The sequence below is a fragment of the Hyaena hyaena genome, unplaced genomic scaffold (assembly GCF_003009895.1).
Source record: "Hyaena hyaena isolate Hyena2069 unplaced genomic scaffold, ASM300989v1 scaffold_11, whole genome shotgun sequence".
In the NCBI taxonomy this organism is placed as follows: Eukaryota; Metazoa; Chordata; class Mammalia; order Carnivora; family Hyaenidae; genus Hyaena; species Hyaena hyaena.
In genome coordinates this window covers 5,400,312-5,421,659 of record NW_024080643.1, presented here as the reverse complement: position 1 = coordinate 5,421,659, position 21,348 = coordinate 5,400,312, and the positions used below count along the sequence as shown (strand labels likewise).

At 46.7% G+C, this 21,348-nt stretch overlaps 1 protein-coding gene across 3 annotated transcripts in view; it reads right to left on the bottom strand.

Annotated features, from left to right (window-relative positions):
• The window catches only part of LOC120247187 (mitochondrial intermediate peptidase), a 157,401-nt gene that overhangs the window by 97,504 nt on the left and 38,549 nt on the right, over positions 1-21,348 (bottom strand). For all 3 annotated transcript variants that reach the window (XM_039255011.1, XM_039255006.1, XM_039254997.1), the window contains exons 11-14: positions 8,830-8,983; positions 7,189-7,266; positions 5,241-5,445; positions 3,063-3,172 (exon numbers count right to left, since the gene is read on the bottom strand). In XM_039255011.1, the coding sequence (XP_039110942.1) occupies positions 3,063-3,172; positions 5,241-5,445; positions 7,189-7,266; positions 8,830-8,983 (547 nt within the window). The remainder of the gene's footprint in view (positions 1-3,062; positions 3,173-5,240; positions 5,446-7,188; positions 7,267-8,829; positions 8,984-21,348) is intronic.

Genomic DNA, 21,348 nt, shown 5'->3' with positions numbered 1-21,348 from the left:
CATGACGGTACGAGAAAAACAACCCTTTCCTGACACGCAGCAGAAAAGGAAATGGAGCAGAGAGAGGCAACCCTGTTATCCTTCGTGTGGGCTTTAATGCCATTTATTTACAAAGCCTTGGATTTTAGGGAATTACCTCCTTGTCCTTAAGGCTAGAAGTGCCCTTAAAATGAAACCATCGAGCCCCTTGGTATCTTAATTAGTGACAAGAAGAGGCAAGCCCTTTGTGAAACTCAAGGCATGTGCACGTTTCTTGCCTTCCGGCGCTCTTTCTGTTCCCCGTGTGAACCGCAAAATTCTTTTAAATTCTTTAGAGACTGTGTCCCTCAGCCCCATGCACGTCCTCTTGTGCCTGAAACTTGAATTAATTCAAAGCAACTTACTGCTTCTTTCCTGTTTCAAAGTACAGTTCTGGATCAATTCTGTTTTCTGGCCCTAGCTGGTTCAAAAATGGCTCCCACGGAAGAACGCCACATTAAAACACGAACCGGCCTTTCTTGGGACCTTAGATGATCCTTTGAGCGGTGGCTCTTGCCATTGTTTGCCCTTCTGATCGCCCTGTCTTAAGATATTTTAAAAACTGACTTGAATAATTGTGAATTTTAGCCCGAGATTTAGCTTTCTGGTTGAAGTACTGCTCTGAGGGGCTCCTGGCGCTCCCTCGCAGGAACCCTTACCTCGGCGTCCAGCGTTCGGATCCCCTGAGCAACCTGAGCTCCCTTCCTGGGGATGCTGCCTCATCAGACTCCTCCTGCTCTCCTCTCATGGGTCGTTCTAAGCAAGCGCCCTCTACTCTAAGTGCCAACTCTAAGCCAATTACCCCCACACGTCGCAGGTTCTGTTTGATTCTGTATTTCAGAGTTGTATCACTAATGGCCCGGGGGGCACAGCCAAAAAAGAGCTGTGCCTTCCTGGCTTGTATTTGGACCTCTTCCAGAATTCTCTGTTCGTGGAGCCTCCATCGTTGATTTCCCTTTCTCATCCCTGTTATCCAACCAGCCTCAAATCCTTCCAGTGAAGTCTCCGACAGCTGCCAAACTCGGCTTCTCCTAGTGGCCAGGACCTCCGTTCTGGCCCTCACTGTCACTTGACCACATCTTCCGGGCTGAGCAAGGACACAGGTGGAAGACGGAACCCAGGAAAAGGCCGGTGAGAAGCGGGGCCGGGGCAGAGCTGGCAGGGAGCCGGAGGACTGGCCGCAACTCCTGAGAGAAGCGTGGCGGCGAAGCCCAGTGTAAACACCGCCAAGAAAAACCACTCACGTCACAAACGGTGGCCTAGTGAGTGAGGTGGGACTAAAGAGTGTGTGTCAGAGAGAGGGCTGCGGGGACGGGGCGCGAGCTCTGGGAACAAAGACCCTCCAGTCTCTCAGTCTCTCTCCCTGTTCCCACCCTCACCACCCCCCCCCCCCCCCCCCCCCCCCCCCCCCCCCCCCCCCCCCCCCCCGTTCCTGCCACTCCCAGCATCCCGCTGGGCTCAGGGGTTTCCGTGACTCTCCAGGCTTTTCCCTCAGGCCGGAATAATTCTGTCCTTAGTTCTGCCTGAGCTCACCTGGGATCTGAAGGCCTTGAGTGCTAGAATGTTGTCTCACTCACTCCTGGCTGTTTCTCGGATGCTGAGAACAGCGCGTGGTACTTAATAAAAACTCAGTAACCACTTCAGACGGAAGGCGCCGTGTGTGTCCTTGGTGTTCTCAACAAATATATTAAACGAGATGGGCAGGGGCTGCCGAAAGCTGACGAGCAAACTGCCCCTTTTACGTATTTTTTCAAGACCTGACTCCCCTAGGACTTCCTGCATGAAGCCTCTCGCAGTGTTCCCGGCCAAGTTCGGGCGCTCTCCTTCGCGGGCCCCCGCTGTGCGTGCAGCTCTGCCCCAACATGCCTTGTGCCTACCCCCCCACAGGATGTGCAGGGGGACACGTACCGAAGGAGGGATTTAGTCGGGTCTCCCTGGTCATTCCCAGACCCCAAAATGGGGCCCCATGGACGGACTGTGGCGTTACTCCCCGGTTTATGCGCTTCCATGTTATTGGCCGAGTCTGACTTCTCTGAAGGTTAATGGACAGATAGCTAACTGACTGCCAATACCTCAATTCTGTCATCCTAAAAACCGAGACAGATTATGATGAAGGCCTGGTCAGACTGGTTATCCAGAAACTCCTCCATTATTCTACTGCTGACAACAATGGTGAGATGAAATCAAGTCCAAAAAACAGAAATTACCAAATCACATCAGAAAGAAAGTCACACATAAAGTAGGTTTGTGCCTTTTCTCATTCCATTCCTTCCTTCCAGTGCTTCTCATGTGCTGGGCATGATTCTAAGTGCGGAGGATCCAAAGATGACTGTAATTTCACACGCGCACTCAGGGAAGCATAGCCTACGGGAGACATCAGTGACCACGTGGTATTTATAATCAAAGTTCTCGGAGAAGAAAAAGAAGATAACGCGCAAAGCACGTGTGGACAGTTCACTGTACAATATTGACAGTTAGGCGTACGGCTAACTCATTATAGAGGTCTCTCACTATCGTCCTACTTGACAGACTTTCTTAATCTTTTAACGCCTACTTCAAATCCAACTACTGAAATCAGAACCTTGAAACGGAGGAATTTTCAGACCTATCAGGCAGGGCACGATGGGAAAAATGGGCAATGCAGTTCAGTTTTACAAAACAAAGGAACACACAGTCCGAGGCATAAATGAAAGAAGAAGGAAAGAGCAATGGCTTTTCTGAAGCAAGATAGGCTGGAAGGCCTGTTGTAGAGAGGAGCCTGTTTCCCCCTCTGGAAAACAGGAACAAGCCCCTCCCTCAAGGGACGGCTGTGAAGACAAGATGGGCTATGACTTAGCCTACAATAAAGAGGAGCTATTAATCAATACATGACTATACGCCACAGTGGCTGGCAAAAATAAAAAAATAAAAATAAAGCGGAAGGATTCTGGAATGAGAGAGGTGACGGTTCTGAAGAGTTCACTCTCTGCAGGTCAGGAAAGCCGCCCCCCGCCCCCCCACACCCCCCACCACCACGTACACGAAGCGGTGGTGCGTTCCCCTACCTGCCCCGTCTGGTAATGTCTGGCAAACTGGTTAACCACTCGATAGTCATTGGCAAAGTACTCCATCAGAATAGAAGGAACTTCAGCAAAGTCAGTAGGGCACCTGGTCCCTAAAACGGGGGGGAAAACGAAAAACAAGTTGGCATGAATCAAAGCATATTTATCTTTCTTTTTATGTACTCTTTTAAACCTTTTACTTGTACTTCTGATGAAGTATAAGATTTAATTCATTAAATCAATATTTCACTCCTATAAAATTATTGTACATATTTGCAGAAAAGTTTATTATAATCCCATGTATTTTCCTATATATCAAAAGTAAAACAAAATATTTGCACAGCTGGATAAAACACCTTGTAAAGCCATGGCTCACACCCTCTACAAACAAATCTGTCTTCGGCTATGCTGGGCTATACATGAGACACAAATTAAAACATTCTTACAATTAATGTGCCATTTGTGCTTAATTCGCTGAATGCCACCACCAAATGGCTTTTATCCTTCCCTTGTTTGTTGGTTGCTTCTATTCCCCATGCTGAACTTTTCATCTCCAGGACTTATTTATTTTATATGCGAAAGCTAACGGCTCTTAACCTTTGCTCCTGTTTCACCCATCCCCCAATGCCTTCCCCTCTGGCAACCACCAGTTTGTTCTCTACATTGATAAGTCTGCTTGTTTGGGGTGGGTTTTTGTTTTTGTTGTTGTTCACTTGTTTTTTAGATTCCACATATAAATGAGACGATCTGGTATTTGTCTTTCTCTGACTTATATCCCTTAGCACAACACTCTCTAGTTCCATCCATGTTGTTGCAAATGGTGAGTTCTCACTCTTCTTTAAGGCTGAGTAATACTCCACTGTATACGTACCACATCTTCATCTCTATCCTTCATTCCTTTTAAATGTACTTTTTTTTTGTCTGCTCCTTGTAACAAAGTCAATCCTCAATGAGAAAAGCAATGTTTTATTTATGTATTTTTTAAATGTTTTTATTTATTTCTGAGAGAGAGAGACAGCGTGAGCAGGGAGGGTCAGAGAGAGAGGGAGACACAGAATCCGAAACAGGCTCCAGGCTCTGAGCTGTCAGCACAGAGCCCAACGCGGGGCTCGAACCCACGCACTGTGAGATCATGACCTGAGTCGAAGCCGGACACTTAACAGCCTGAGCCACCCAGGCGCCCCAGAAAAGCAATGTTTTAAACGTAAAATTACTTAAAGCAACAAATCTTGTCGGAACTTTTTGGTGACATTTTATGATTCTGTCCAGCTCGTCCATCGTCTCTTCCAAGTATCTTTTCCTTCCCCAAAACGCCGTGTGTACAAAGTTAATAAATACTAATGACAGCAATTTAGTAGGTGACGCATAGCTGACCACATATGACAGTGAGCTGGAGACTTAGAGATGGGACAGAGAGGGAAGTCTGTATATAATATCATCAAATATGGCCACACACCAGCATGAAGGGCTGCCATTTTACATGGGGGGAAATAACAGGAAAAACGAAAAATACCTTCCCATATTTCTTCAACTGGCTTTAATATGTTTTTTAACTGATTTTGGAGAAAAAGAGGCAACATTCTTTCACCTACTCACTAACTCTGTGCTGGATGCTAAAGAGACTTATTCACACACATACACAGCCAAAACCTTAAATTCCAGGGGCGCCTGGATGGCTCAGTCGGCTGAGTGTCCAACTCTTGATTTCAGCTCAGGTCATGATCCCAGGGTTGTGGGATCGTGCCTCCCCATCAGGCTTGGTGCTGAGCATGGAGGCTGCTTATGATTTTCTTTCACTAACTCCTTCTCCCCTTGTCCCCCGCCACTCATACTCTATCACTAAGAAAAAAAAAAGTGTCCAAAAACTTAAATTTCATGTAACATGATAAAATACAAGGATTTTTAAAAATGCTTTTCTATTTCTGAGAAAGAGAGAGAGACAGAGACAGCGTGAGCAGGGGAGGGTCAGAGAGAGGGAGACAGAGAGTCCGAAGCAGGCTCCAGGCTCCGAGCTCGCTGTCAGCACAGAGCCCGATGCGGGACTCAAACCCACGAACTGTGAGATCATGACATGAGGTGAAAGTCGGACACTTAACCGACTGAGCCACCAGGTACCCCTGAAATAAAATACATGTTTTTAAAGGATCGTTGTTAAACAGAAGTCCCCTCTTCGAGGCTCACCAGTGACATGTTGGTAACGAGTACGTCCCAGCATAGAATGCATGGCATGGCCCATTTCATGGAAGAGATTTTCCATCATTCCAGGAGTTAATAAAGTTGGTAAATTCCTTGAGGGATGGGGGAGATTCAGCATAAGAACTACAACTGGGAGCTGATAGTCTCCGTCTTCCTTTAACCTGCCTCCACGGATTGTAAAATGGCAATCCTTGATGAGACAGAAAACAGAATCAGAGAACAAAGTATTAGGTATTGAACATAAAATCACAACAAGATGTGCGAGTTCAATTTTAACTTAAGTCTGTTCTTCCCTTTACTTAGTTACAGACGCTTTTCCGAATGCTTTCTATTTTGCTGAAATTTTAAGTTTTCTAGTAATACCTTGAGCTTGTGTTCATTAAGTAATTCATTCATTCCAAAAATATGTATTGAGGTGATGCTATACCAGATGCTGGAGACACAGTCATCACAGAGTTCAGATCCACACCCCCAACTGTCCCTGAGCAGGTGGGAAGGGACAGATTCTGAGCTACTCGTTGGGGTGAGAGGGGACACTCATGTTTACTGAACTCTTTCTACACGTTGGGCAATGAACCAGGAGACCCTTCTCATACCTGTCGTCTTTATCCCTCAGAAGTGGTGAACTCTAAACTACCACAAATCCAGGAATTTGGAGTAACTTTACCTAACAGGCTGTGATTCACACACACTGTATCACTTATTCTTCGCAATAACCCTCTGAGGTAGGTATCTCACTTTTCAGATGAGGAAAAGGAAGGCGAGACGTGGAAATACTAAGCCACGCGCCCAAAGACCCAGGGCAGGGACGTCACGTGCTGGACCTGAACCCAGGACGCCTGGTAGGGACCAGGGCTCCCCATCGCCAGCCTGGACCCTCTGCCAGCTCAGAGACGAATGCAGAGCTTGCGGTCTGCTGACCGAGACTCTGGTCCCACCTCTGGCACCTACGTCGACTCTGCCTCCCTGAGTGTTATCTTTCCCTCGTCAAATCCCAGAGCAGCACCCCCCCCACCCAGATTCCAGGTGCTCACAGCTATTTAAATGCACTGAACAGTGTGAATCACTAGTCAAATACAGGGTACCGTGATTTCTGTTATAACTTAAAACCCGAACCCTTGACATTTTCCCAGCGAACTACCCGAAACTGCTAAAGCTAACTGAGGAGCAAACCTGGAACGCGGCAAAAGGAAACGAACCTCATGCTTTCTATACAAGGGGTGAACTGCTGGCTGGTAAGTTTCCATGTAGACAGATATTCTACAATTCTGAACTAAAAGCCCTGTCAAGTATGAAAAGCAGACAAGAGCTAAGGCTCTAGTCAGGTCATCTGGGTTCAGGGACCCCTGGGGGGCCCAGTCGGTTAAACATCCGACACTGACTCAGGTCACGATCTCACACTTGTTGAGTTTGAGCCCCGCGTCAGGCTCTGTGCTGACAGCTCAGAGCCTGGAACCTGCTTCGGACTCTATGCTTCCCTCTCTCTCTGCCCCTTCCCACCCATGCTGTCTCTCTCAAAAATAAACATTAAAAAAAAAAAAAAAAAAAGAATACCTGGTTCAAATCCTAGCCCTTCTACTTGTGTGACTCTCTGGCCTGTTTCCTCATAACGTTAGAGGTTGAGATGAACATTCAAAGACGTGATGTGTGTAAAGGACTTGGTGCAACGGCTGTCACAGAGAAGGGCTCATAAAATGTGCACTGTCATTATTACTATCATTATTACCGTGACCCAGAGAAAAGTGGCAGACAGATATGTGTAATTATTTCCATTACCCTTATTATCTTTAAATTCTATCCGAATTTCAAATGTATATACTCAGTAACCACTGTTAACGTCTTCTACTAAACGCTAGGGAAGTACATTAACACAAATGAACAAAAGTTTCTGCCGGTCACTTCCAGAGAAACAAGTTTATAAATAAAGCATCACCTGATGTGGCTTGTCGGCTCGCTGAAAAAAATCACAGTAAATGTACCCCAACAATCCTTCGGATTCATGAACTACAGCCTAGAAGAAAATGACACATAGGGGTGAATCAGACACTAACCGTGGAGAAATACCCTTCACGAGAATCTACAGGGAACCCCCATGGCCATAACTACGGACCCTCTACCACACTGTGCATCCGCCATCAGCTGGACGTCAATCCCATCTTCCCCTCGCCTCTCAGAGGATTCCGGCCTAGGGACTCTGTCCAGGAGAGGAAACTGTCCTTGTCCGCACCCTTCACCTTGACCGCCAGCACCCTGCTTCACCGCCACCAACCCCACCACACCAGCCTGCCCGTACACCGGTGAGTGCTGGCTGGACAGTGGTAGAGCTACATCTTACAGCGCAAACTGACGCCCCCAAGTGTTAACCCCTAAGCCCAGATACAACAAAAGGGTGCCCCCGGCTTCAGCGGACAATCAGTATTATTATTTCTGCCCGTCCCGCGAACTGGGCCTCTGAGGGACACACGGCTCACGGAGAACTCAACAGCTGGCCCCCAGCTCACCCCCTCCGCGTTGTCACAACTCAGGGCTTCTGCCATAGGGAACCTCAGCTTTACGCCTCACGGCCCAGCGCAAGCACGTGTTCACGAATTCAGTAAGCATCTCATAGGCACCGTGTGGTGCGTGGAACTTCTCAAGGCACTTGGGCCTCAGCAGTGAACAAAAGCGGCAAATAGTGCAGCCAAGTGGGGCCCACGGCGTGTGGCCTGCTGGTGCCCACGCTCCATAACAGTGGAACTTCTCCTCACTTGCATTCTGTCCTGTGTCTTGTTACCACCGTAACTCTGTACCTCTGCACCTCACCAGACCCCCCACTCTGCGGGGTCCGCGTAAGACAGGCGGTTCAGGGGGTGACCCAGTGCGCCCTACTCTGCCCTTCCACTTCCATCACCAGGCCTCGCTCCCAGACTGCAGCCAGGAGCCTGCGAGATGGCATTCTGTTCTCCACACCCAGCGAAGGGAGAGAGTGTGGGACGCGTACAGGCAGGAAGTAAAACAGCCTAACAACACAGAGCCTTTCTGGTAAACGGATAAGTCAATAAATCCTCACAATCTCAAAATGAGGAAAAAATAAACACACTCGCATGTCAAATACAGTGGGCCTGACAGGAGAAGGGGGTGGGGGGGGCGCCAGGCCTGACGTTGTTATCAAAGAAGTCAAATCAGAGCACGGGAGATGACTCAATATACTAAGCAAATAGAAGTACCCACGGGGTGGGAAAGGGGTTGGAAAAAACTATAAGTGACGGAGGCCACGGGTTCCAGAATTAATCCAAGGTGATACTGAGCACCGCTGGAACCTGACAAGCAGGGGCAACTCCCCGTTCGATCAAGTCCGGATGCTTCGCCAGCACTGTCAGTCCCTGTCAGTCCGGGGCCATGGCTGGCGCTACAGAAAACTGGTTTTCTGCACGTGTCCTAAGTCAGAAGTGGTGATCTGGATTTTTTGGTGAAACAGAATTAGGGGGAGGCAGGACCCATCAGGGCAAGGCTGACTGGAAGAGGAAAGTGCCAGCAGCTCCATTTCCAAAGCCAGAGACGCGGCTGCACAAGCCCCCACTAAGCGCGTGCTCACCAGCTTGCGGACGTCTTCGCACCACACCTCCCCTCTGGCAGGCTGCTCTGCGTACAGTGTGAGCCCTAACAGTTTGGTAAACAGAATGTTGAGGCCCTCCATGCAGGCTCCGAGGGAGAAAAACGGACAATATAAACTGGGCTCAATATTATACCTAAAAGAAAGAAAAGAGATACAACAGCATTTTTGCTTACTGCAATTCCTTACTGTAAATGCAGCTAACTCTCCATTTAAAATCCAGGATCATGGCAGCTAAAAAAAGGAATCTGAACACAGGAAAGCATCTTTCTTTCTTTCTTAATTTGAGAGAGAGAAGGTGCAAGTCAGGGAGAAGGGCAGAGAGAGAGAGAGAGAGAGAGAGAAGAGAGAGGGGAGAGAAAACCCCAAACAGGCTCCACACTCAGCACGGAGCCCAGTGTGGGACCTGATGCCACAACGCTGAGATCATGACCTGAGGCGAAATCAAGGGTTGGAGCCACCCAGGTGCCCTCAGAAAGGTATATTTCTAATTTTTGAGGGATTTTCAGAGGCAAGGCAGTCCAATTATTCTTAGTAGTAAGAGTAGAAGTGGTAGTTCTTAGCATTAAGAGTAATTTTAGGGGTGCCTGGGTGGCTCAGTCGGTTAAGCATCTGACTTTGGCTCAGGTCACGATCTCAAGGTTTGTGGGTTTGAGCCCCATGTCAGGCTCTGTGCTGACAGAGCCTGGAGCCTGCTTCAGATTCTGTCTCCCTCTCTCTGCCCCTCCCCTGCTCACACTCTGCCTCTCTCTCAAAAATAAACAAACAGAAAAAAAGAGTAATTTTAGTAATAAGCAAGTAAGGCAGGCACACCATTCCGTAACCTTCATCCTTTTCAGGTTATTTACTTTCACCGACAGAACTAAGCTATCTCAATTGCCCACACTACACACATTTCTTTCCGCACACCTGCAGACAAAATCTGACCGGTTTGAGCTAGAATGGTAAAGTTTACTTCATGAAATACAGTATATTCCAAAAACTTGTGACTTATATCAAGTAAACAGTAAACAAACATAAGACCTGAGGCATAACTAAATGAATTTAAATTTTACCTCTAATAAATATTTGTTAATGGAAAAAAACTCTGTAACATATATAACCAGATCTTAATTTATATGTTTTATTATTATACCCCTTAAACAAAGCCCAACATACTGGCGAGGTTAGTCATTCTTCACTCAAAAATGACTTTTCAAGGGGCGCCTGGGTGGCTTAGTTGGTTAAGCGTCCGACTTTCACTTGGGTCAGGATCTCGCGGTTCGTGGGTTCGGGCCCCGCGTCGGGCTCTGTGCTGACTGTCAGCTCAGAGCCTGGAGCCTATTTCAGAGTCTGTATCTCCCTCTCTCTGACCCTCCCCTGCTCACGCTGTCTCTCTCTCTCTCTCCTAGAAATAAATAAAAATATTTTTTAAAAAATGACTTTTCATGTCCTCTTCCAACATAAAGCAAGGTGCACCCAGAAAATGTGATGTGAATGTCCCCTCTGAGTCATTACGTCGGGCCAAAGTGTATGACCAGCGCCGGAAAGCATGGCCCTGAGGTGTCTGCTCTGTTTCCTTCTCTGGAATTAACAGAGTATATAAACTTATGGTGACAGAAGGTAGCCGGTTGTGATGAGCTTAGCCTAACCTGTCACCTCACTGTGCTGTGTCCCAAAAGGGCCGGAACTTTGCATGTCAACTGTACTTCAATAAAGAAAAATTAAGTGAAACAAAAACATATGTATATATACCAACTTACATGTAAAACACACACAAACGTAGGCCTATTACTAAATGGGGGATTGGCTTTAGTGAGCATGGGAAAACTATACCACAGAAGAGATCTGGGCTATAGAAATCCACAAACATACAAATTAATTCCTGATCGATTTTTCATAAAAATAGAACCGCACTGGCAAAAGGTACGCCAGTGGTCTGGTGCCCTCACCACTGACGCCCGCCCGCTGCAGGCTGTCGCAGAAGCTGCTGGACGGTGCGGGGCAGCAACGGGAGGAGGGGGGAGAGTGTCTGCAAGGAGCTCACCATGAGGGAGAGGTGGCCGATGGCCTGGAGCTCCGGGGGCAGGTGCTGGAGGTGCCGCGAGGGGCCAGACCAACGACCCAGATGGCGGGACAGCAAGAGGGGGCAGGGCTTCACCTGTGCAGGGGAGCGGAGAAACGGGAGCCGGCTGGCTGGGGGAGGGGAGGAGGACGAGGCAGGAGGGCAGGGGCGAGGGAGAAACAAAGTCCAGTGAGAAGCAGCAGTGGGACGTCACAGCACAGCCTGGTAACTGTGAAGCCAGGGGGAGGCACAGGCGAGTTCGCGACGCTGGGGGCAGACGGGAAGGGGCTGCGCCACTGTGTCCAGGTGCACTGCGTGCAGGGAGCCGAGGGCCTCACACATACAGCGGGGCGGCTGGGGGCTCCCCGTGTGCACGCGGTCTCTCACTTTCTGGTTATGAACCCCGACCATCACACGCTCTGAGTGCTCAACCGTAACGTACGCATAGAACATAACGCGCGCACGTGCTGCTTGTCTACACTTCACAGCGAAAAGGACATACTGCTTACAAGCGGAAATACAGAGGAATCTTAACAGAATTTCTAGTGCAGTCTGTCCACACTCAGTGAACTGTCTACATTGGGAGACACGGGAGACTGCTGTGCAGACAATGGAGACGCAATGTGGTGCTTTCTGGAAACCACGAGACAGATCGCAGGGGAGGCGGGAGGGCAGGGATGATCCAGGGTCTGAGTATAAGCAAAGGCGGCGGGGCAAGGATGAAGAGGCAGCTATGAGTTTGTCTTCCTTGGAGAGGAAGACGTTTCAGGGCTGTGTGAGTGAGAAAGAATGGTCTAGAACAACACACAGGTTGCTGGCGTAAGCAAATGGACGGACAGGCCTGGCTGAGTCATTGAATCAGGGCAAAAAGCACAAAAAGAAGAAAGAAGGGTGTGTGGGTGTGTTTGTGGGAGAAGAAAGGAGGTGGGGCGCACTCAGGGGAGAAGGATGGAGGATTCACAGAAGGTAAACTCAGGCCTGGAGACACAGACTACGAGGCACCCACGAGCCGTCAGACACTCAGCCATGAAAACTGAGGCTGATCCAGGTGTCAGTCACAGCTGCAGACTGAGAGGGTCACGAGGAAGGGTGACAGAGCGTGAGAAGGGGCCCAACAGCAGACTTTCCAGGTGAAGAGAGGAGAAAACTCAGAGGTGCCAGGGCACCGAGATGAGGGACACCGTGGAAACAGGGGAAACCGTGCAGTAGAAGCAGGAAATAAGAGAGGCTGCCGGCGTCTGGTCTGGGACGTAAGGAGCCTGGAAGGCACTGCTCCATCCTAAAGACAAAAAGAGTGCTCAGCAAACTAAAATTCAACAACCCTTCTTACATCCAGCAGAGAACTGAGGTCACAGAGCGAACCGCCACCCCCCAAATTATAAAGACGCTGGTCTGAAACACAGAAACACAGCCCAGGGAACTCTGCAGTACAGATGAGCACCAAGGAAGGAAAACTTAAACCACAACGGACAAATTGCTGAATTCTCAGTGTAGACAGATCGGAGAACTAAAAGCTCCAGGGAGGTCCAGTATAAGGGAGGATCCCCATACTTGACGAGCTTCTACCTCTGGGAGCTCTACCAGATTCTCACAATAAAGATGGAGACAAATTCTCCCAATGCTTCCAGCAGGGGAAGTAAAAACTAGCCATTCTGAAATACACCAAAGCATTCTGTTATTCTTAATCAGGCTGCCCTCAAAAGAAACTATCTTACCAGAGCCTAACTTACCTGGAAGAAACCCAATCCCCCATTTTATGAAAGCAGCAAAGGGGAACTGAAAAGCACTTGTGACCATCAGAGCCAAGGGGCACAGGCTCCATAAAAGACTGAGACCTAATCACCACACTACAGAATGCACCCCCTCCCCCACACCCTCACCACCAGGGCAATCGGGGGTCCTGTGAAGTAACAGGAGAATACACCTGAAAACTGCACATCACACACCTTATTAAGTAGAAGTCTCCAGGGAAACCCAAACATAACATGGGAGACAAAAAAGAAAGAAAAGAAGAAGTTTAGCCTCTAATACCGCAGCTGCTATAAAAGTAAACACAGCTTAGCTAACTCCGAGCTAGTGAGTAAACCATATCCAACGTTCATCAAAGACTTTCAAGTTACGATGAAAGACAAAGCCTACCGTCTGAAGAAACAGAACAAACATCAGAACCAGATTCAGGTATACTAGAGATGTTAGCATAACCAGATTGAGAATTCAACTGTGATTAGCAAGCCAAGGCATCCAAAGAAATACACAAGATTAATGTAATGTAATGTAAACAGCAAGAGGGAAACTGTAAAAAAGAATCAAAAGGAAATGCTAGAGATGAATAACAACGTAACACAAAAGAAGACAGACTTTGCTGTACTCATCAGGAGACTGGGCACGGGAGGAATCTATCAGGGACGTTGGAGAAATGTCAATAAAAACTTCCAAGAGAATGATACAAAGAGAAAAAAAGATGAACAAGACAAGAAGACCCAAATAATTGTGGGATAACTACAAAAGATGTAATGCACATGTAATGGGAATTACAGAAGGAGAACAGAGAGAAAAAGGAACAGAAGAAATATCTTAAGTAATAATGGCTGAGAACTTTACAAATTAAAAACAAACACTGCACTATAGAATCAGGACAGCCAGAACACCAAGCAGGGGGAAAAACACACTTGGGAATATCGTATTTCAACTACAGAAAATCAAAGGCAAGGAAAAAATCTCCAAAGAAGCTGGAGGGGGAAAAAAAATCACCTTACCCATAGAGAAATAAGAGTAAGAATTACATCAGACTTCTCTTCAGAAACCATGCAATCAAGAAGAGTAGGGAGGGAAATATTTGTAGTGTTGAAATTAAAAACCACAACCCTAGAATTCTGTATCCAACAAAATTACTGTTCAAAACTGGAGAAATACTTTCTCAGACAAACAAAAATTGGAGAATTTCTCACTAGTAGACCTGACATACAAGAAAGGTTAAAAAGAGTTCTCTAAGAAGTAGGAAAATGATAGAAGTCAGAAACTTGGATCTATAGACAGAAAGGAAGACTTTTAGAAAAGAAATAAATGAAGATATAAAAACACATTTTTTTAATTTCTTACCTTTAAATGATCCAACATGTAACAGTTTCTTCAGAGTAATAATAGCAACAATGTACTAGGAGATTATAGCTTAGAGATAAGTGAAATGCACACCAGCAATATTATGAAGGACTGAAAAGAAGCACTGGGTACTTGTGCTAACCATGAAGCAGTTTAGTATTATTTGAAGTGGACCTATACTATCAACATTAGAGCAAATACTTAAAAAATGGAAAAAGGGAGAAGAAAAACTAGAATCATATAAAATACTCAAACCATAAGGTAGAGAGAAAACAGTGACAGACAGACAGACAGAAAGGCAAAGAATAGAAAACAAAAACAAACATGGTGACATGGTAACATTAATCCAATTTTATAACTAATCACTTTAAACATCAATGGTCTAGACAGAACAATTAAAATACCAGAGAATGTAAACAAAGATTAGAAAAACAAGACCCCCCAATTATATGTTGTCTATAAGAAACTAAGTTTAATTATAAAAATATGTGAACTTGATGCAAAGAACAGGAGGTGTTAAAAATTTTTTTGAGGAATTTAGTTTTACTTATTTTAGCTTGAGATTTAAAAAAATTTTTTTGTTTATTTTTGAGACAGAGAGACAGAGCGTCAGTGGGGGAGGGGCAGAGAGAGAGGGAGACACAGAATCCGAAACAGGCTCCAGGCTCTGAGCTGTCAGCACAAAGCCCAACGTGGGGCTCGAACTCACAAACTGTGTGATCACAACTTGAGCCAAAGTCGGATGCTTAACCAACTGAGCCACCCAGGCGCCCCTAAAAATTTTAAATTGGTATTCCAAATCTTCCTCCAAAACAAAATCTGTACTAATTTACATTTCTATCAACTGTGTACAGAAATGGCCAGTGTCCTCCCTCTTGTGAATGTAATTGTTATGTTCTTTTTAATTCTCTCCTTCTTTCTTTGGCTCTGTGGGCAGCAACTTCTTTTTCTTTCTGGTAACTTGGTGTTAGCAGACTGTCTTTCCTCCTCTGGTGGTTCTCTCTCTCACTTTTTAAAACACTTAAGCAAACACTTAAGCATTTATTTGTTCGTCTATCAACTTTATTTTTTTTTTAATTTTTTTTAATGTTTTATTTATTTCTAGGAGAGAGAGACAGCGTGAGCAGGGGAGCGTCAGAGAGAGAGGGAGACACAGACTCTGAAACAGGCTCCAGGCTCTGAGCTGGCAGTCAGCACAGAGCCCGACGCGGGGCTCGAACCCACGAACCACGAGATCATGATCTAAGCGAAAGTTGGACGCTTAACCGACTAAGTCACCAAGGCGCCCCTTGTCTATCAACTTTAAGTGATACCTATTATTACCTATGATTCTCGCTATCACATCATCCCATTTCCTACTTCACCCTCCCAATCTGTTCTCTTATTGTATATAGATGTACGTGTAGCTATACTGATGGTCTTTTTGTTACTTTTACCAGATGCCAGGAAAGGGAGCAGAGCTAAAGGCCTTTATTTTGCACCACGTACCGGGTGTCCCTAAGGAGGCATGCGGTGCGGGAGCAGCCGCTGTTAGCAGCTGGCAGGAAGAGAGAAGTCGGCAATGCTGCGCCGGAGGAAACCTCTTCCGGCGGTGCCAAACAGGAAGGAGTCTAGACTGCAAAGTTTCGTTACTATGAAAGATCAGAGGAGATCCAACATGGCGAACAAGCCCATTTCCCTTTGATGTAATCTACAAAATCAAAACTTATCCCTAAGTCACGATGATGATGATGACGATGATGGCGGCGGCAACTAGCAGTCACTATGTCACCGGACTAAGCCCTTTGGAGTATATGTACCTCATTTAAGAGCAAAAGCAATCCCGCAGGTACTACCGTTACCCCCAGTGGCAAGATTTACAGGAAGGGAAGTAACGTCCCCGAAGTTACATGTAGTAAGAAGGGCTGAGGGCTTCTCTGTAACGGGATGACAAAAGTATGGGAGTGGAGAGAAAATGATTCTGGTTAGCACCCTGGTACTGAAGTCCTTTCCCCAAGGCCTCGTTACAAGTTCAAGAAGTAAAGGGAGAGTGCAAGTTCATTCTTACCCATTCTCCCAAACCGCCACGAGAGGAGAGGAGCCCCTGACCACACCCAGGGCCTCAGAACCCTGAGCGCACGCCTAAAGCTGCCAACGTAGAGAAGAGAAACAGGGAGTTGGGGGCATGTACTGAAGAAAGAATTTTACAAAATAGTAAATGCTGACCAATATCACAAACCGCGGAGGTTACGGGGTGTTGAGGGCTAGAGCGAGTTACAGAACGGTATCACTGGCCGGCGGCTGGGAGCTCGGGGAGACCAGTCTGACCGCTTATCAGGGCTAAGACTCAGGCTCAGGCCATTAGAAGAGGAAGCATTCAGTGTGGACCACTGTTGGGGGAGGTCTGGCAGGAAAAAACAAGGACTAGGGGTGCCTGGGGGGGCTCAGTTGGTTAAGCGTCCGACTTTGGCTCATGTCCGACTTTGGCTCATGTCATGATCTCACGGTTCAGGAGTTCGAGCCCCACATCGAGCTCTGTGCTGACAGCTGAGAGCCTGGAGCCTGCTTTGGATTCAGTGTCTCTCTCTCTCTCTCTCTCTCACCCTCCCCTGTTCACGCTCTGTCTCTCTCTCAAAAATAAATAAAAACATTAAAAAAAATTTTTTTAAAGAAAAAAAAAACAAGGGCTACAGTCTTTCCAAGGGTCATGGGAGGGTGAGGCAAATATTTGTATTTTTTTTAATGTTTATTTTTGAGAGAGAGACAGAGAGAGGCAGAGCATGAGCAGGGGAGGGGCAGAGAGAGGGAGACACAGAATCTGAAGCAGGCTCCAGGCTCTGAGCTGGCAGCACAGAGCCCAACGATGGGCTCAAACTCATGAACTGTGAGATGACAGGTGCTTACCTGTTAACAGTACCTCAGTGGGTACTGTTCAAAGTTGTTGTGACTTCTTGAAGCATATGAATGTACAGCCTGTTCAAAAATCACATTTAAATTTAAAATAAAATAACTGTATACATACTTTTCGTAATTTAAAGACTGAAATTTGTGGGCGCCTGGGTGGCTCAGTCGGTTAAGTGTCCAACTTCAGCTCAGGTCATGATCTCACGGTTCATGGGTTCAAGCCCTGCGTCGGGCTCTGTGCTGACAGCTCAGAGCCTGGAGCCTGCTCTGGATTCTGTCTCCCTTGCTCTCTGCCCCTCCCCAATTCCCCAGTCACCCTCTGTTTTTGTCTCAAAAATAAACGTTTTAAAAAAATTTTTAAGGAATGACTTTTCCTGTTCCATGAAGATTCCAACACTAAAACTTGAAAAAAAAAAATGAAGCTTTTTCTGTGCTCTTTAAAATTTCTGTCAGTCACTCATGCCACTATTTCCCAGGATCTTAAAACACATTAACTTCTTACCCTACTTCTAATAAGTTCTTTCCTTTCTTTAGGCTAACACTTAAGAAACTTGAAATAAATCTGAATGGAAAAGCAAAAGAAAGAAAGGTCCTGGGGTTAACTTGAAGAGTAACTCAAACCAAGGCAAGCCTTCTATTTTTTGTGTCGTGTCAAACCACACATTTAGGTCTTTACTTGAAAGAAGAGGAATTTAACAAGGGTTTGGCAGTCTTCACGTCATTCCATCCTTCCAACCTCCAACTCAAACTGTTCTGTTTTCGCTCTCTTCTCATCCACTGCCTGTGCCTCTCAGCCTACTCTCGTCCATCAAGATGACCGAAACCTCAAACCGAAACTCAATCGTTTGCCTTTTAAGTTACTTAAAATAGATGTTTAAACCGCCCCCCATCCTTACGATCCCATCTGAAGTATCTCGGCACCCTTTCTTGGTTCTTTGGAGGGAGGTAAGAACCGAACACACGACATGATATGGAAACTTGAAGTAAATTCAGTAAAGCCCCTGGTGGATACCAGGTAGGTGACGCTGCCTTCCTGGAAGAGCTGGCCATTTCTTAGCTCCAAGAACCGACAAGCTTGGTGGAAACTTCTGTCAACCAATGAGCATTATGAGGACCTCCCAGAGGGTCACCTGCTTTCAACAAATCTGATAGACGAAAAAGGCCATTCACAAATGTGATACACTATTCTCTTTACAACCGGATTGCTTTTAATAAGGATTTCCAACAACTGGTTCAGACACAATCTTGAACAGTGGCAATTCAACAATACGCATTTACTGAGAGTCCAGAGTGTAGATTTCACACTTAACTGCACATAAGAGAAAACAAGACAAACTTTGTTCTTCAGAGCGTTAAGGTATGGCTGACATGTTTAACATACGGCACCGAAGGAACACGTCGTTAGAAGGTCGAGACTGCCGCGTGCGGGCTGTGAGTTGGGGGGACAGGAACTACAGAGGCTGTGGACAGACCTGGAGGTTTTGTGGCCTCCTGGCAAAATTTCACAAGGAAGACAGCAAAGGAAGGCAAGGGGATGCTATTAGCGGGACTCAGGCTCTGTCTGAGACACAAAGGGAGCCAAGTGTGAGACGCCGAGTTGAGTCTGGCTGAGGAAAACTGCAGAGGAAGGGGGAGGGCAGGAAACACCAGAAGGGCAGGCCGCACCCCCCGAACAACCGTGGGTGTGCATGTCTTCATCGCTACAGAAAAGCGGGTTGTGATCGGATCCTACAGGCCAGGAATGACGGCTCCAATTCTATTTGGAAGGCAGTAGCAATCCTGTGACCTTCAAGAGGAGAGGGGCCCACGGTGAGCTGTCCCGCTAGCCAGACGCAGGGTCCCACCACCCTGGCCACAGTGATGCTCTGGGAGGCACAGGCGAGGTGGACATCCCTGTCCCCCTGTTCCTTCTCTATCATGAAAACCTTGTCTGATGAGCATTCTACAGCTAATTTGATATCGTCATTACACTTTAGATTGAGTCTTTTTTTCTTAGAGAAGACTTCAGGGAGAAGTGATCACTCCTTCAAAAGATTTTAAAGAACACTTAAAAAGCATCTCTAAGAGTAGATCATCCTCGAGAAGAGTGTCCACAGAAGGCCAACTCCATGTAATAATGTTATTTTAGTACTCATAATACCAACATTATCTCCTTAGTCCTGACCTACAAAGTGGGGACCGTCATAACTGCCAGTTGACAGATACCCTTGCCGAGAGGCCAAGGAACTTTCCGATGCTCATGGATAGTTCACTAGTGGTGGAGCCGGGACTAACTCAGTACCCCCAGGCTTCAGGGAGCATATTCCTGACCACACTAACACGCGGCGTTGGGTGTCACCACTCAACAATGGCCCGTGTGCACAGTAAACCCCGTCTCTGTGGCCAGTCCACAGGGAACTCCCCTCCCATCTGGGGGCTCAGACACCCCTACGTACCAACTCTAGAGTCAGTCAGCAACACAAAGACTTTGCAATACTTTACTTTTGGTAAAAATGGAGAAGAGAAAGTCACTACCTTTTATTCAACATCTCTTATTTAAGATTCCTCACAAACTTCTCAAGGATCTCATACTAATTAATGCATATACTTTATAGTTGATGTTCTCTCTCCAAGTCTTCAAATATCCACATGTCATTTCCACAGAACACCATCTGGGCGTCCGACACTTACAGAGTGAAGCTAAATCACAAAAGTATCACTGAAATTTAAAGCTAAAGCATCCATTAAAATAATAAGAGGAGGACATGATATAGAGAAACACATAAAAATCACACAGCAAACTCAGAAAGAAACGAACACATCTAATTTACATTACTTTCCAGTAACAAAACGTCTTAAAGACCTTATACAGATAAACAGATACAGAAAGATAACCTTATACAGAAAGCATTAATAAAGAAGAAATGTCAGTGTTCCCTTATAAATAACCAAACCAAATTTCTCTTCAGAAAAGTTTTTAAAAGAGAAATATGACATCCGTAATAATGAGAAAGGTGTGAAGTTCCACAGCCATAAAACACATCTGTGAATAACTATATTGAGCTGTAATATATTGTGAGCACTCGCCGGGTGGCATGATCTAACGATTACAGAATTTGAATGATGGTTTATGTACTTCCATAGAGAAGGTGGCTTGTGCTGAATCTGGGATGTGTGTACAAAAACAGTAGTTGACAAAAGCGTATCAGGAGAAGATATGCTTTTAAGTAAGATTGGTCCCAGGAACAGACATGTCACAGAGAAGCTGATGGCGGAAAATGGAAGAACATGAAGTGGGTGAGCCCTTCACTGCACTGATGGACAGTGCAGGAAAGGACACCTAAACTTACTATTTTCTGCCTTTATGACAAATGCCTCCCAAAAATCAGTAAGATAAACAAGGTCCAGTCTTAGTGAGGCATTTACTACCCTTCACTTGACGCTTGAATAATGCATAGGATCAAAAAGACTTTAGAGTTTAATACCAGTCAGGTAAGTATATTACTATCATGATGTACGCCAGCAGGCTTGAATGAAGAAATAGGCACAAGAGTTTTATTTTCTTCCATTACCTAAGTCAATCTTAACTCTCGTTGAGCTAAGCAGCTCAGGAAGGAACCATAAGAGAAAAATGTTAAAAATCAGTTGAAGGGTAGGATTTGGAGGTTTTTAAAAATTTCTACTGCATACATAAAGCTGCTTATTAGGACATAAGCACTTCCAAATGTGCTCACTTTGTTTTTTGCGTTGTTGAGTTTTTTGGTTGTTTTTGGTTTTTTTGGTTTGTTTTTAGATGTGTGCATTTTGAACAGCCCTCCATATTTCTTGAGTTCACATGCAAATATAAAAATGACAGAAGCAGGGTATATTTAGGGGAAAAAATACATGCCTACTGGTTTGCCACACCGTAATAAAAGAGGCGGCTGGGGAACTGGAGGAGGGCTTAAATCCAGTGAACTGTCCCGAATCGGACGTCACCCGTATCCTTCCAGATGCGCCAGTAATGCGTGGACACCACGTTCAAATAAAAACGAGGAGACGTGAGAGAACCGCGCGTCACCATCCGCGGGACGGCTCTATTCCTTCCTCAGGTCACCCTCCGTCTGCCGAGCAGCCACCCGGGGCCGGACACGAGACAAGCCAAGTCCCAGCCCCCGAAACACCCCAGGAACTCTGGGGGCTGCCGGATTCCGGGCACCCCGGGAAGTGCGGCAGCGGCAGAACGGGCTCTGGGGGAGGGGGAGGGGCAGACAAGCCTAAGACTGACGCGGGCGTGAAACCGGGGAGGGGCCCGGGGGCAGGCGCCGGCAGGGACCGCACGGGGGGGGGGGGGGGACAGGTACGGGGACTGGCACGGGGACAGGTACGGGGGGGCAGCACGGGGGGCGGCACGGGGACCGGTACGGGGACTGGCACGGGGACAGGTACGAGGGGGCGGGACGGGGACGGGCACGGGGACGGGGACGGGGGGGCGGCACGGGGGGGGCGGCACGGGG